This window comes from Euprymna scolopes, chromosome 23 (assembly GCF_053919585.1).
Source record: "Euprymna scolopes isolate OS-2025 chromosome 23, ASM5391958v1, whole genome shotgun sequence".
NCBI lineage: Eukaryota > Metazoa > Mollusca > Cephalopoda > Sepiida > Sepiolidae > Euprymna > Euprymna scolopes.
This window is the reverse complement of record NC_136504.1, coordinates 13,194,681-13,211,398: the sequence shown is the minus strand read 5'-3', so window position 1 is coordinate 13,211,398 and position 16,718 is coordinate 13,194,681. Positions and strand designations below refer to the sequence as shown.

The following is a 16,718-nucleotide window of genomic DNA, read 5'->3' as shown; positions in this document are numbered from 1 at the left end:
CACATCTGGTCTTTGCTAGTCATAGCTAGTCATAGCTTGCAGTATCTGCCAGAACAGATACTACACTTTGATCTTGTCCCGAAGGCCAAGTTACGAATTGGCTGATGTAATCGCCATATTTGTTGTATGTTATTTGGAAGTCGGAAAGAATCAAAAACAGAAGTAATAGACCAAAAACGTCTGTTTTATTTAATAAAATATGTTTTAGAGAAAAAATGCTGCCTAAATATATACACACACACGCATGTGTGTATGTACTGTTTTTTTTTTTTTCTGCTTTAAAAAGGTTCACTTCTCAGTTAATTCTAGGGGTTACTTTGCTGTCCCTCATTAAAACACTTCCTGCAATGTTCTGTAAGATATCCTAATTCCTGCTTTAGCTCCTTTAGTATCTATTATAAATAATATCAACTTCATTTCTTTCGCTTTTGACCTTCCATATTCTTTATCTCATTTCAACAGAAAATTTTTTTTCTTGTCAAATGATCTTTTTTGTCTTTAAATTCTTATCAAAATATTTTTTTTAATTTTGTTTTTCTGTCATTTTTCCATATTATAAACGGATTAGATTTTTTTTTTTTTTGTAACTCAAATGAAGAAATAATTTGTTTTATTTTTTTAATACTATTTGATATATTTGTGTATCACGCAAAAATAAGTATCCTGACCAAGAAATAGAAAAAAATGATCAAATAGAAATTTAATCTATAATATAAATCTCACCTGTCTGTTTAAATGTATGTATGTATGTATGTATGTTCGTCTGCCTAAAACTTTTGTCACGGGCAACAAATTTTCATGAGATCAGTATCATTTTGAAGTTCGACCCTTCGGACGACGAACATCGAGCTATTAATTAAAACATTAATTCCTTTGCCCTCAACTGGGCACTTTTCTACAGGGAGGGGGTCTCTTTTTTCGCTGATATTTTCGAAAGTCAAATTTTCAATTGACTAGCCTTAATTTAAACCTTTGCCACTTCTGATTTGGCGATAGACGCAACAGCAAAGACGTCACTTTTTTTTTTTTTTTTTCTTCACTCACATTCTTTTCCTCTTTCGCGGTAGGGGTTCACGCCTACCTACTTACTACCACTTTTTTTTTTGCTCAACACACAAACCTCCAAACACCCAGGCAACGCCAGGCACCCAAGCTAGTTTTAAATAAATAAATTAAAAAAAAACAGTTTCCGTACTTTGCAAATCCACCATTTATTATTACTTGGTTAAATGACAGACTGACTTATCTCCCCCTACTTTACAGGATTTCCACTTTAATCAAATTGCTTTTATAAAATGTCTGCAAAAATTTTATAAAATGAATTGCCTATGATTTTAAATTAAAATTGTATTGGATAATTTTTTTCTGTTTAATGTAGATACCTATTTTTGATTAATACATAAGTATATCAAATAGTTTTCCTGTTAATTTATTTGGAACTGCAATTTTTATCTCTGTTCAATATTATATAAGCACCAAATTAAGTTTTAATAAAAATGTTTTCTCATTTTTAAATGAATATAATAAGTATGTCACTTTTATAAAATGTTTGCAAGAACTTTATAAAATGAATTTCCTATGTTTTTCTGAGTCATAATTTAACCAACAACTGATTTCAAATCACATTGTTTTGATATTTCCTATCATTTATTGCAAATGACATTAACACATCAATTTAATTTGCTTTTTAATACCTAAATATTTTTTCACTCTACCATTTCCAGAATTCTTTTTGTTTTTTTAAGATTTGTGTGTAAATGAACACCAAGAAAACTAAACCTTAAAGAAATAAAACACATCATTTTAAAACAATTCAAAATTTAAAAATTAAAAGTAATCTGTTTGATCAATTTTGTGTTATTTTCAAGTAACATTTCTAAAAAATATTTTATAGTTTAGTTTTTTTTAAATAAAATATCTAAAAAACAAAAAAAAAACCTCCTTTTTATCATATGTTCCAAATTTCAATCTGAATTTGTTGGTTTCAGACGATATCAATGTTATAGTAGTACTTTATCCAAATAACGAAAACAACTGCTCTGCTATCACGGTGGAATTAAATATCTTGTACATTGTCTGAATTATATTAAACCAAATCATTTGTATATCATAGTGTTATAGTATTTTGGATATTATTAAAGTCAAAAGACACTTTTTAGAAATATTGTTTCAGTCGACCTTTTTCCTAAAAACTATGGCATGTTTTCATTTTTCCTGTTTCAGTTTCAAAATACAAAGTTTTTGATCTTAAACGTGCACATATTTTTATTAATGTTTTATGAAGATAATAAGGGAAAAAAAAAAGATTTGATTGAATTGAAATATCTGTTGCTGTTCAAGTTAAAAGTGTATAATGTGAGTTCTTTGGAAAAATCGATGGCATAACTTTGGGGTTATGTTCTATATGTGTATATATAAGCCCAGGAACACTTGATTTTCAAGTTATAGGCTATTTAACATGGTGTTTATGCAGTATAAGTACCATGCTATCGTTGGAATTGTCTGAGTACTTTACAGAAAACGCCAGAAGGTGCCAAACAAAACTTTCATTTTTTTTTTTTTTTTTTTTTTTTTTTTTTTTTTTTTTCCACGCAAATGCTGGCCAATTTTTTTCAATAAAAAATATATTTCTGCCAGTATAAAGCTAATTCAATGAAAAATTTAATCGAAAAATAAAAGCAGCTTCAATGAAAAATTAATTTAAAAAAATGAAAACAATACTCTTGAATACTTATTAGACAATTTTTTATGAAACTTTTAGAAAATTAAAATTTGAATAAAGAAAAAAAATTGGTTGTAAATTGTTTCATGAATAAATATTTTTGAATGACAAAGAAATGATAGTAAACAAATTTTTGATTTTTTTTTTTTAATGATTTTTATTTACTTATTTTTTCTCAAATCAGTGTATATATATATATATATATATATATATATATATATATATATATATATATATATATATACATATATAAAATGAACCAATCATAGCAAATAAATGTTTTTTATGATTTTTTTTTATATAAGTTAAAGAACTCAGCACTTCCATACCTTCTGGCATTTTCCCTAAACCATCTGGACAATTCTGATGATAGCATGGTTCTTTTACTGCATAAGAAATTTTTTAAACGAATACTGATCAGCACTTCTATTGCAAACACCTCACAAATATAATGTGTGTGATAGTGCACTGTTATTGCTATGTATGGGAGAAACACTTGTTCTAATGATAGGATTACAGGTAAAATAAGCCTGGGTCTGGTGCTGTCACATACATCATCAGAACCATGAAAAAATGCCTCTAAACAAATGTAAAGGTTGTAATGCTCAGATGATGATTGGCAGGTGCTTCTTATACAACTAACATGGAACACCTGGTTGGCATCCTACAAATGGTGACCCTTATTTCAGGTAAAAGAATGCAATAGGCCAATTACAAGTAAATCAGGTAAATGAATGTGATCAGCACAAACCAAAGACTTCCAATAGTATAGCTGCAGCACTCTCAGCAGATCCAAGCACCCAAAATCATGAATTTAAGGACTTTACTGTCCACCAGAGATTGGCTTGGTTTCTTGAACTACACAAACCCAGCTGATAACAATACACGTTGCTTCTCAATTGTACGTTTCTTCTCATAAACAGTTACTTTCCCAACCACCTCCTAGACAGTGAGAACCAGCAAGCCTCACTTCTTGATCTATTCTTGACAATAATGAGACGTGTGTGACAGATGTCCATATCCCGCTCAGGAATGCCGATAATCTTGTTATAATGATTAATCAGTCACTATCAGCCTCTAACCTAATAATATTGTAATAGCTGTGGAAGTAAGAGTAAATATACCAAGATGGCAAGAAAACACATCAAATCACAAAAATTAGGAATTCGTCATTTCTGTGAACTATGTGTTAGTGTGATGAACAATCAATAATTCTCCTTTTCCAGTGTGCATGTCTTAAGTCACCTCTGAACAATATACAGTACATTGAATAAGGCAGGTGAAGCTAGCATGGTAGCGCTTGATATATCCTACGCTTTCAATAAGATTTTGCATGACAGTCTTCTCAGGGAAATTAATTTTTACGATATTTGCAGAAAGACCTGTGGCGTAATGGATAAAGTACTAAGTAAAATTAAATTCTATTGAATGTTACCTCTGTGGATTAAATAGTTTTATTCAAAATTTCCATTCGAAATTCCGTATGAATTCCAGAGTTTAACAGAAGGATTCCCAGAGTTTGACAAGATACATGTGAAGAAAGTTAAAGGTTACATTGGCCAAAACATGAGAGTAACATTTAAGATGAGAATAGTCGTTTGAAAAATCCAAATAATACACAAAAAGACATTTGTTGTCTGGTCAGTCCTCCTGCAAGATATGGCCATTGAAATCTTTAACAGTGACTGTCTCTGCCATATCTTGGATTGCATATGGACTGAATGTGTCCAAACTGCTATTCTCCACCAACCACATCTTTGATGGTTTTGATATGCATCTTGTTGCCTGGAGGGAGAACTAATTCACAATTTAATCCACCTGTCTGTTAATGTTAATTAACACCAACCATTAAGGAGACTTGGCTGAGATCTCACGTCTATAGGTGGTTAGCCTCCGATGGTGGGATCACAATTTGTTAATCATATGTGGCATTGCTCAGGACTGCAATACCATGATTTGACTTATAGTTTTGGCCAAAAAAAAGTTGCAAAAATAACAAAAAATATAAAACATAATCTGAAACATTTTGTCATCAGTTTTCCAAATGTCTGTTTTAGAGCTGACTCTTATTTAGATGCATTATTTCTCGTATGAAATGTGGATTTATTTTAATTTTGAATGATTTCAGTGTCATGAAAAAAAAAAAAATCTATTTTCTTTTGGTAAATATTTACCTTCATCCGCTTTTTAGGGGGAAAAAAATAGTATTTAAAAATGTGATCTATTGTTTCTCTTGCAGAGCCTAGATAATCATCTGCCAGGTATGACGAGGGGAGCCAGCCAAGCAGTCATAGACCAAAACACCTTGCCACATAAATATACAAAAGTAAGTCTTTTTATTTTCTATTTTTGAAAGCCAGTTTTTTTTTTTTGCTTGATGACTTTTGAAAGATGTTGGTGAATCGTCAAAGTTGTTTATTATTCAAAAAAAAATTCATTATTTGAGTATTTTTTGTAAGGGTGAAAAAAGAATTTTTAAAAAATATTTTTTACTTTAAAATACAAGTTTTGTCCATCCATTGGTCTGTCACAAGCTATTAATTTTTTAGATGCGCCTTTAGTGTACATAGAAGAAATGTAATTGTATGCAACCTGACTAATGTCAACCCTCTGAATCGGACTGCATTGAGATAAGGCATGAGATGTTGACTGGTTTTGCTCAAATAAAAACCAGATGGAGAAGAAAAATAAGATTTAACTAAAACATTTATCGAACAATTAGTATAGATGTTAGATATTGGCAGGCAACCCCGGGAAGAAAAAACATTCGATGGGTTGCTCATATGCAAATGGACTCAATGTAAAGAATTCAGAATCTTCCACCATTGTCTAACAGAATGCATAATTTGACCTGGAAATATGTGAGAGGATATTGGTCAAAGAGAGCAAGGCTAGTCGCCATTTCTTCACAACCATGCATCCCACGTCACACCTTTCAGAAACATCAAAACACAGAGTAATAATTTATAATCAAAAGCTGATTTGTCGGTATGAAATAAAAGCAATATATTTTTTTTGTGTGTGTTGTTATTTTTACTTCGCTGTCAGTGTGTGTATATATTTGTACCAGCGACAAAAGTAGATGTCAATATTTATATAAACTGGAAAAACGCATTTTAAACAACTGGTCACAGCGAATACGTAACATAAAAAGAAAACTTTCCAATTCCATCATCTACTTGAAGGTTAAATGAATTCACAGAAGGCAACTACAAATAAAATAAAATAAAAATTATGAATAGCCAAAAAAAAAAAAGATTTGGAAGTTATGATTGCCAATGTCTCCAACAGGTTTGGCACTTCACAAATAAATTCATTTTGTTTTATATTTAATTTAGTGATTATGTGATATATGAAGCAAATATGAATGTCAGTTGAGAGTATTAGTGGAGGAAGGATTAATAGCACGGACTGTGGATTTATTAGGCAGAGTTTGCTTTCTGTCAAGTTGTTATACATTTGGGAACCATCTGAATATATAGATCTTCTATTCCAGCTATGGGTTAAATCATAGGATAGACTAAATCGATAAAACCACTGTACTAATTGCATTAGTAATAAAATAAACAGGATATTACACCCTAAATACCAAAACTGGATGAAGAATGAATGTAAACATCTCTAAAGGTGTTTTTCTCCATCTCTCCATTCATCTGTCCCACTTACATCTGAAATAATGTTGCGAGGGGGAAGCGGTGTCTGTTTATATTGAGTCAATGTTCACTTGTATGGCAAATCAGCCCTTTTGAGGGGTTTATAAAAACGAAGCGGAACGTACCTTTCATCTTGTCTCCGCATCCCTTGACCATGTCAGCTCCCCTGGAATGGAACTCTCTCATACTTAACAATGGACGGAAGTTTTATTTTTCTGGACAATTGGAACTTTATTCAGTTTCATGGTCGAATGTCACATCCCTGTTTCTGTGTTATCCTTAGCAGAATTCCTATCTTCCTTCTATCGGTTTATCTGTTAACCATCCTCGTCTCTCTCATTGCTCCCACAAGAAGTCTGACATCTTCTTGATCTAGACTGTCAGTTCTAGACCTCAAACTGTGGACGCTCTCCAAACACATGTGGGTCTCCTATTTATTTTAAGGTGTGTGTTTGGGGCGATGCCCCACATTTATCCAGCTACACTCACTGACCTGTGGCGCTTGTCAATCTCGTGTGCAATCGCTCGCTGACCTGGAGTCAACAAGTCTGATCTGTCATCAGTAACCTTTTGAACCCCATCGCACTCAACGCCATTCCGCACTAATCGCGCTATTCATGTCATGGGCTCCATAGCAATAATATCTTCACATTGCTTTAAGTTTTTGTCCGTCCGTTTGTCTGTCAGGCATAACTTTGAAAGGGTATTTTTATTGCTAAGCGTTCACATCGAATGAACCAATCTTACAAACAGAACCGTTCTTGTTTCTCTCAGAAACTATTTAATAAAACAAATTACATCAGATTGCATTAGGCCAACCTACCTAGCGTCAGCCAGGATGCAGTTTAGTTTTGAATTTTTTTAATTATTTGCACATTTTTTAAACAAATACAAAAAAAAATATTTTAGTTGTAAGGACGAAAACCTTTTTATATATTTTTTAATTAAAAATTAGTCATTCCTTTTGCTTATTTGATTTTTTTTTTTTCAGTCATAATTGAAAAATATTTCCATATTACCTGTTGTTCAGGTGGGACTATATAATTTCTAAAATAAACTAATAATACATTATTAGGCAGATCTAAAGTATCTTGTCCGCTTCCCCTTCTCTATTTTTATTTTTGTCTTTTTTTTTTTTAATTTTTTCAGCTATTATCGAATGGACACTAGTCTACCAGATTATCCAAAAAATGAAAAATATCAATATTTAAATATGTGTAGGGGTTCTCAGTTTCTAATGCAACATTCTAGTAAATTGATCACCCATTTTAGAACCACTCGACATTTTTGCCCAAATTTCCTGAATTTAGCTTTTTTTTTTTAATTTTGCTTTTTAAAATAATCTCAAGAAAAGGCTAAACTGCTTTAAAATGCTAAATTTGTGAAATTTGGCCTAAAAATGTTGAGTTGTTTTAAAATGGGCGATAGTTGCATGAGACACTGAGCACCACGTACAAATATTTAAATATTGACTTTTTATTTGGTTTATTTTATTTTATTTATTTTTTTTTTTTTTGGATAATCTGGTAGACTAATGCCCATTCAATAATAATTTGCTGAAAACATTGAAAAAAAAGATGGAAATAAAAATTTAAAAAAAAAAATAGAGGGGGGGTGCAAGATTCTTAAGGTCCACCCTATTTAGGTCTAACTTTTAAAATCTCAGAAAATAACTAATTTAATCAGGATGTTATTTCTGTAAAATCTTATGCAAATTTAAATAGCAATACCCATCGATCATAAAACACTTTGGATAATCAGATTTTGAAATAGTTCTACAAAAATAATCATATTTAAAAAACAAAATACTATATATATATATATATAGTAATATATTACTATATACGCTGGAAAAATGGTGGGATCTTTCTATCGATCCAGTAGATATCTCACTGCCGATGCAATTCTCTATCTATATAAGAGCCAGGTATGTCCAAGGATGGAATACTGTTGCCACATCTGGGCAGGAACTGCTAGACAGGATTTATCCTGCCTTGATAGAGTTCAAAATAGACTTTGTAGCCTTGTAGGAGATGTCCTTTTCTCTTCCCTGCAACCTCTCTCACAAAAGAGATGTTGCGAGTTTGTCTCTGATGTATGGTTATTTTCATGGAAAGTGTTCGACTGAGCTTCAGTCTATGGTCCCCCCTTGCCAAACTTTCACAAGAAACACTCGTCTAGCTGAAAACACTGTCAATAATTCCCCCAACTCTTTATCTGTGCTTAAACCTAAACGTAGATTCCATGAACAAAGCTTCTTTCTTAGAATTGCACGCCTGTGGAATTGTCTTCCGTTTTCCTGCTTTCCGGCTGACTACAATATGGTTGTCTTCAAGTCTAACGTAAACAAGTTCTTGATGGGCCGTTCCATATAAGTTAACAAATTTACCGAATTTCCATTACTAATGATTACTATATTGTCCAATTTCTAATGTACACTCTTTAACCCTTATCCTCGAGTGGCCTCTTGGTCTTGATAATGTGGTGATGCCTGTGTAAAAAAAAAAAACAATATCTTGTTCATTAATCTATATAATTATAAAACTCTGTGGATCGTCTGCCAGTGTTTGAATCATGTCCACTAAAATCCTGATAATATATATATATAGAAGAAAAAATAAATGTCCCCTACAAGGCTCATGTAAAATTAAAAATGTTATCTATAGCTGCACAGTATCAAAAACCCCAAATCTACATGAATCTATTAACAGCCATAACACAACTACCAGATTAAATAATGACACCAACTTAAACCAATCTACCGATCAATTACTAATCAACCCACCATATAATAATCCAACAACAGACCTAACGGAAAATAATCACAATAAGCAAGAGGCAATATATTTTGGTTCCACATCTGGCCTAATAAAACATAGAATTTCAACGCACAAATATTCTTTTAAAAATAACTCTCTGTCAAACCAAACTACTCTATTCAACCATATTTGGCAACTCAAAAATAGCAATATTTCTTTTAACTTGAAATGGCGAGTAATTGAATCTTGCAAACCATATAAACCAGGAGATAAATTCTGTGCATTATGTACAAAAGAGACCCTAAAAATTTTGAAATATGAAGATATAAAAAATGCAACCACCCTATTAAATTCAAGACAGGAACTAATCTTCACATGCAGTCATAAACGTTGGTTTAAATTTAATAAATATAAATCACCTTAAATCATTAAAAATTACTTATTAGTAAAAATAGATTACAATTTTTTTTTTTTTTCTGTAATAAATTAAGTTAGACTAATTATCCCCCTTACATCCTTTAATTAAAGAAAATATGACTAATTATCCCCCTTGCATTATTCAATTATACAAATAACATTAACATATAATTTCTTTCGAATTATAAACCGTGGCGTCTTTAAATCAAAAGTATGCTAATGGAAATAAATTATTCCACGGGCGTTCTTCTTAAAATTTATCATCCCATAAGCTGAAAAGCTATAGCAAACATCTATATGAGTACTTTAACCATAGTTCCTGATTTCAAAAGGCGAAAAATTAAAAGGTAAATATTTGTACCTATATTTTTATGTATATATCTGTATATCTATGTATATGTATGTATGTGTCTATTTTTCATATATATGCATGTATATATTTGTGTATGTATGTATAATATGGTACTTAAACCAAATTTATGTTTTACTTTATTTATTTCTATCTCTAACCCATATTAATTTTCTTATCAAGTTTAAATCCATACCTTTATTTTAATTTTTTCCAGATACATCTGCCTTACTTTTAATGCTAGGTTTATTTATGGTGTCTTTACATTTAATAAAAACCCTTCACAATATTTGCTGACGAGGAAACCTTGTTTATTAAAAAACTATATGTAATAATTATTGTCCGTAACTTGATGTCTACCACAATAAAAACACTGTTTTCCGAAACGATCGTACAAATAATTGATTTTGTTGTTGTTCCTTCTTATGAAACAGATTTTTAATTTAATTATAATTTGATTTTTAAATTATCAATCACATTACTAAATATTAAAGATAATATATATATATATATATATATATATATATATACACACACACACACATTACCCTTTTCTATATATTTTTATATGTATCTCCATATTTCTTATCTGCTCTTTCCTCTATCCCCCTTATTTTTTTTTTTAACCTATTTCCTTTTTCTGTCCTCTTTTTCTCTCCTTAATGATTGCCATAATTTTTTAATGTGATTGCCATTATCAATTTTGGTTTCAGTTTCAATTCTAGCTGATGGCACTCAGATTATTTTATTTCTTACTTTTGAAATTGACTATATATTGGGTACAATATAATATGAAATAATTTCAAATAATAATGAATATGAATGTAAATTAAAATATCATATTTAAGCATATTTTATGACTGGGCAATGCCAGGTGCTCCTGCTAATAAATAATGATCTAGATGAGATATTTGAAGAGTTTAGAGCAAATAAAATGGTGAAAATCGTAACATGATTAAACAGCAATTTTTCTTAAAAAGTTTGGTACTACGTTTCTATTCGGAATTTTGTCATGAAATTTGAGAACCAATCAGAAAAACATCAATCTTACTTTTTGTCGGGATTCATTAACTCTTGTAATACATTCATTTTTAAACAGTCTTAGTATTAGGTTTCAGTTTTTTGTGCATAAAATGCGTTATAATTCAATTTCTTTTCTTTTAATAGATACATGGAATTTTAAGGTATTGCAACAGAGTTATGAATTTTTTGCAAATTACTTGAAAACTATTAATTTCTAGGGATGTTCAGTGATATATTCGAATTCCTTGTACAAAAATACACATATAAGGCAAATTTCATTGCTTTTTCTTGTGTTTTAACAAAGATATAACATTTTTACTGAAAAAAATAGTGTAAAAAATGTGGCAAAATGAATACGGTCTTAAAGAGGAAAAAATATCCAAACATGTGAGGCACCAAAATAATCATAACTTCCTTAATTTTAATCAAATTTAAAAAGATTCTTTCTTAACTCATCAAGCTCTTTCTATGTAGACCATTGAGATATTTTAAGCAATTTTAATTTTTCATGTGTAATATAATATGGTACAAAAATAAATCCATTTTGGCTAGTCAAAACATTCACAGCGAGAACTCGTCTATCTATGACCACAGCAAAGAACTATTCTTTCTATCTCTGTACCCAAAAACTGAATGGAACCTCCATAGACAGTTTATTTCTTAGAGTATCCCATCTGTAGAACAAGATACTACAAGTCTGCTTCCCAGCTGACATGATCATCTTCAAGTTTAATGTAAACAAATACCTGTTGAGCCGTCGTCTTGGATAACTAATTCCTCTTAAGTAATCTTGTGCCATTTTCTACTCCTTTTGTGGTGGCAACCATCATCCAAAACTGAGAATCTCTTTAAAACTTAAATCAAAGTTTGGTTTTTATCAGCTTAAATACTATTTATGTCCAAGTTTTAATATCCAAACAACATAATTTTATCTAGTATATTTTATTTATATATTAGTCATGATTTCTATATTTTTTTTTTTTACATGGAGGTTACCATTTATCAAGATCCGGAGGATGCACTTTCTAAATTGATTTTTTTTTTCTGCGTGGAAATGCAATCTCATTTCTTTTGATGCCTTTTTAAAATTATTTTTTTAACTTTAGATATGAGTAATTATTTTTTTGAGTGTTTTTTTTTTTTTTTTTTTTTCTAAGATAAATATTTACGAGTTCAGATGATCTTTGATGTGGACTAGGGAATCTGAAACCTATTCAAATCTTACTTACTTACTAGGAGTAGTCACACAGGTCATCATCAAAGATTTCTCTTTGAGAACAACTTGTGGCATTCTCTGGAGTCTGAGTGAGAACAAGTCTCTTCAGATTCCCAGTACTCTCGACCTCTTTAGATAACCTTTGCAGATTAATTTGCGCTATAGCAACAGCTGCTTACCATTGATTTATTGTTAGCAGCAACCTTTGGTCCTCACTGGAATTTGGGTGGCAATAAGCCTTCCCAAAGGTTCCAGTCCTCTTTGCACTCATCCTGTGGAAGTCTGGCTAGTGCTTATTTTTATGATTATTATGTAAATCAACAAGTTTCACTGCAGCCAATTTTTTCTTCTCTTCAATTGGAAATGTGTTTGTTTTCATGGAAAATCCATCAAGGTTTTCTGTCCAACTTGATATATAAACTTTTCTGATTTTGTTTTTACGTATAGCCCGTTTTTTTTTTCTTTTTTTTTTCTTTTTTTAGTATTTATACTATTCTTTTGTTGTAAAAAAAAAAAAACTGGGGAGAAATCGATGGTTATTAACTTTTGTACTTGTTTCTTCCTCTAAGGTAAAGCGGAACGTGGACGAAGATAACGAGAAATGTACAATATGTTTGTGTGAATTTGAAAACGATGAAGATGTGCGGTAAGTTTATATGCAAATTGCAACTTTTAAATTATTGAAACCATTTCAAGTAGTCTGTTTTCTTAGCCTCCTTTTTTTTTTTTTTAACCCGTTGAACACCTACGAAGATAGGAGTAGTACCATTAAAACGAGCAACCGTTTGTGCTCCTGAATTACTACAGTCACCACCATTCTCAATGCACTTTTGGCAGGAATTCAGTGATGCATCTCTCCTTATGATGCACATCCATGACAGAAGTTACTTTCTGAGAATCTCACACTATCAATATCTACAATAGAGTGATGAAACATTCAGCTCATGAATCCATATGTTTAGTCGTCATAACAATGTAATTAGCAATATCCTTTGATCAACTTGAACCGAATAAAAAATAGGAGGCATTACTTTTAGAATGCCCCTTGTAAAAAAAAGAAAATATTTTGAAAAATATTATCCCTCTTTTCCAAATTTCTTTTCAATAGTTTATTTCTAAATGTTTTGAAAATAACTATTCATAAAATATTTCTTTTTTAGGATTTTAAAACAAAATTTCTTGATTTATGCATATATATATTATATAAGTCAAAGATTAGAGATCAAGTGAATTATCCTGTCAGATATTACATTGAGGTAATACTTTTAGGATGATCCTAGCCAAAAAGATAAAGCTCAATATTTAAAAAATAGAGCAATATATAAGTTTAATGGTTAAAGTTAAATTATGTAAATCAAAATATAAACACACATATTTTTAAGTTAAGAATTTATTGTTTGAAACAAGGAATATATAGAGAATTATGTTTATTTCCTTAATCCATGGATTTCCAAAAATGGCTCATATCATCAGCAGAAATGAAATGCAATTAGCAAAATGTTCAGCTATGAATAAACAAATATTTTGCTTTTCAACACATATATTGAAAATAATACATACACACACATATATATATACATGTATATAATGTATATTAACATCATTTTAAACCTGCAGGCACTAGTGTTTCATGTTTATGCAGTCGTCAGTGCAGGCAGTGATAATTACTGCTGGTCAGGAGGTTTGAACCCAATCAGCAAAGCCTTGGTTTCGTGGGCTAGTGTTTTTCCTTCATATATCTATATATCAAACACGTTCAGATATATTAATGAAATGAACTCAAAACCAAAATTTCTTTTTCAAAAGTGCTCAATGCCAAGTAGAGCTTATGAACATTTAAATCGGCTCGCACAATTTTCTAAGATTTATCACAGAATATTTGTTTTTCATTTTTGAACCCTAACCCTAATCCTACCATTCAAGAAGAAAAACATTTAATAATAATAATTCAATAATCAATCAATATTATTATCAATATGAATAAAAACTAGGGAAATTTAATAAAAATTGGATTGGATGTATATTCATGTTAGCGGTAGTAAAATTGGACAATATATAGGAAATAAATGCATTAAATATTTGCATAAAAAATATTGAAATCAAATTTATTTTAACTAATTTACATGATTTTATTAATGTTCTATAACAAACAAGAGTTTTGATATATTAGATTTTGTCATTTTTTTTAAATGCAGATTTTAAAAATAATTTTTTTAGAAATTTAAAAAATTTGTATCCTTTCAACTAGAATTTTATAATGGTATATTTTTAACATTTCTTTTGATATAACTTCTGACCTTTTTTAGGTGCATCTTCAAAAACTTGGGAATTTTTATCAAACTCAGGAATATGTACAGAATTTTGAACCAAACATTTAATTCACGGAGGTCGATTGTTCTCATATTGTCAGCCATGACCAAGTGCTAATTTTGTTATTTTTAGTCATCATCTGTAGTAAGAACCCTTGATGTAACAAGTAAAGGTGTTGACTAACAATTAGTTATGACAGTCTTTTTTTTTTTTTTTTTTTTTTTTTTTTTATTACGTTTTCACCCCAAACAAGGCAAATTGCCACTTTGGTGTAGGGGGCTACTATCAGGGGCAACAACTACCGAGGTACTATGTAGGGATTTGGGCAGCAAGATGTTGGTTCACGTTACACTTGAACTTCTGCACGTCAGTACTGTTGGGGAAGCAGGGACCTGGAATGGAATTCCAAAGTCTGGCGGTTCTGGGGAAGAAACTACTGGAGTAGAAAGATCTTTTACATCTAGGGATCTCTACAGTGTGGGGGTGGGATTTAGCAGCCTGTCGGGTTTGTCGAGGGTGCTCATGTCATGGGGGCACAAGTGCTTGCAGTTCATCAGAGCATTCACCACTAGAATACTTGTAGAACAGGCAGAGGGATGCAACATTTCGTCGATGGGACAGAGGCTGAAGCTTAGATGCCAGTTCAGGGCCTATCAGATTTGCGACTCTCTTTTGAACCCTGTCAAGGAGCAAAAGACTAGTAGCAGACACACCAGCCCAAATGTGACAACAATACTCCATACATGGGCGAATGGTTGCCTTATAGAGGTACAGGATACTTTCGGGTGTTAGTAGTTGTCTAGCACGGTAGAGAGAGCCCACCTTTCTTGCAGCAGCCCTGGCAATGCTTTCAATGTAATTGTTCCAACTCCTGTTTCCTGTGAACATTATATGCCAAGGAGTTTGAAAGATGTACTCTCAGATAGTCGTTGGCCATTGCTATGGGTGGTAGAGAGGGTTTCTTGTAATTATTGAATGAAACTAGTTTAGTCTTGGCAGCATTGAACGTGACCATCCATTTTTGTCCCCATTCCACTACAGATTGGAGGTCTTCCTCTAGTGCTTCTGCCATTTCTTTAGAAATGTGTTCATTCATCTTCTTTTCATGCCTGTTATAGAGTGTAGTGTCATCAGCATATATACCGATCTCAGAGGCAATTTTGTCGGGGAGATCATTTATGAATATCAGGAACAGTAGCGGTTAAAGGTTCAATCCTTACTATAGGCAATAGTACGAGTAACATGAGAATAAAATTAAAAAAATTAACATTTCTACCCAGTCATGGCTGATGAATTCAAGGTCCATTTTTTAAATGCTGTATAAGTTTGCCAGAAGGTCTGAAATGACATCGATCGAAACATAAACGCAACCAAGATAAGAATAGTAATTCGAAATAAAACAGAATCTTGATCCTGATTTCAAAAATACCAATGCCTAATATTTTCGTATAAATAATTGAATTCATTCAAAATGTATTGCAAAAAAAAAAAAAAATAAATAAATACCAATACCTAATATAGTACTTTTGTTTTCTTTTTCAGCCGCCTACCCTGTATGCATCTCTTCCACATAAATTGTGTTGACCAGTGGTTGATCACAAACACAAAATGCCCAATTTGTAGGGTGGACATTGAAGCAGGATCTAAATCCCAACTTTCGGAATGTTGACATCGACAATTTATAGAGAAAGGATGGTGCCTTGCTAAAAAACAAAAAATAAAAATAAAAAAAATTTTTAAGGCTTATATGATACAAAAACTAATTCAACAATTCTAACTTTGAAACCTTTATTAATACGTTTTTCCACCTCTTTTTTTTTTTTTCTTTTTAAAATCTTTCCTCCATTTCTCCCCCCACCCTTCTACACTATTTCTCTATGGATTTATTTCCTTTGATTCTGAAATTCTGTTTCAATTTCTCTTCTCTCTTTTCTTCGCTCTTCCTCTTTTATGACAACTTATTTCTATTCCAACTCAAAAGAGTTTAACTTCTATTTGCTGTAAAGGTATTTTTAATTTGTTTTATTTATTAAAAAAAAATAGGTTTTTTTTTTTTTCCATACTAATTCTGATTGTAGACACATTTTATTTCAGATTATAAATCCTTATTGAAATTAGTAACATCTTTTTGTTTTTTATCTGACTAAAATGTTAACCACCAATATAGAAAGTATATTTCGACAATCTATGTGTACATATTAGTGTTGGGACGATTGATCTGAATTGGAAATGTAAAACATCAGAATTTTTTTGAGGTATCTGAAAAATT

The 16,718-nt window shown here is 31.1% G+C and overlaps 1 protein-coding gene across 1 annotated transcript in view; it reads left to right on the top strand.

Annotated features, from left to right (window-relative positions):
* Positions 1–16,257, top strand: part of LOC145245764 (uncharacterized) — a gene marked incomplete in the record, with an annotated part of 70,758 nt that extends 54,501 nt beyond the window's left edge. Inside the window, 2 exon segments of the mRNA XM_080107372.1 lie at positions 12,709–12,785; positions 15,992–16,257. Coding sequence (XP_079963498.1) covers positions 12,709–12,785; positions 15,992–16,118 — 204 coding nt within the window.
* Between the last annotated feature and the right edge of the window lie 461 nt (positions 16,258–16,718).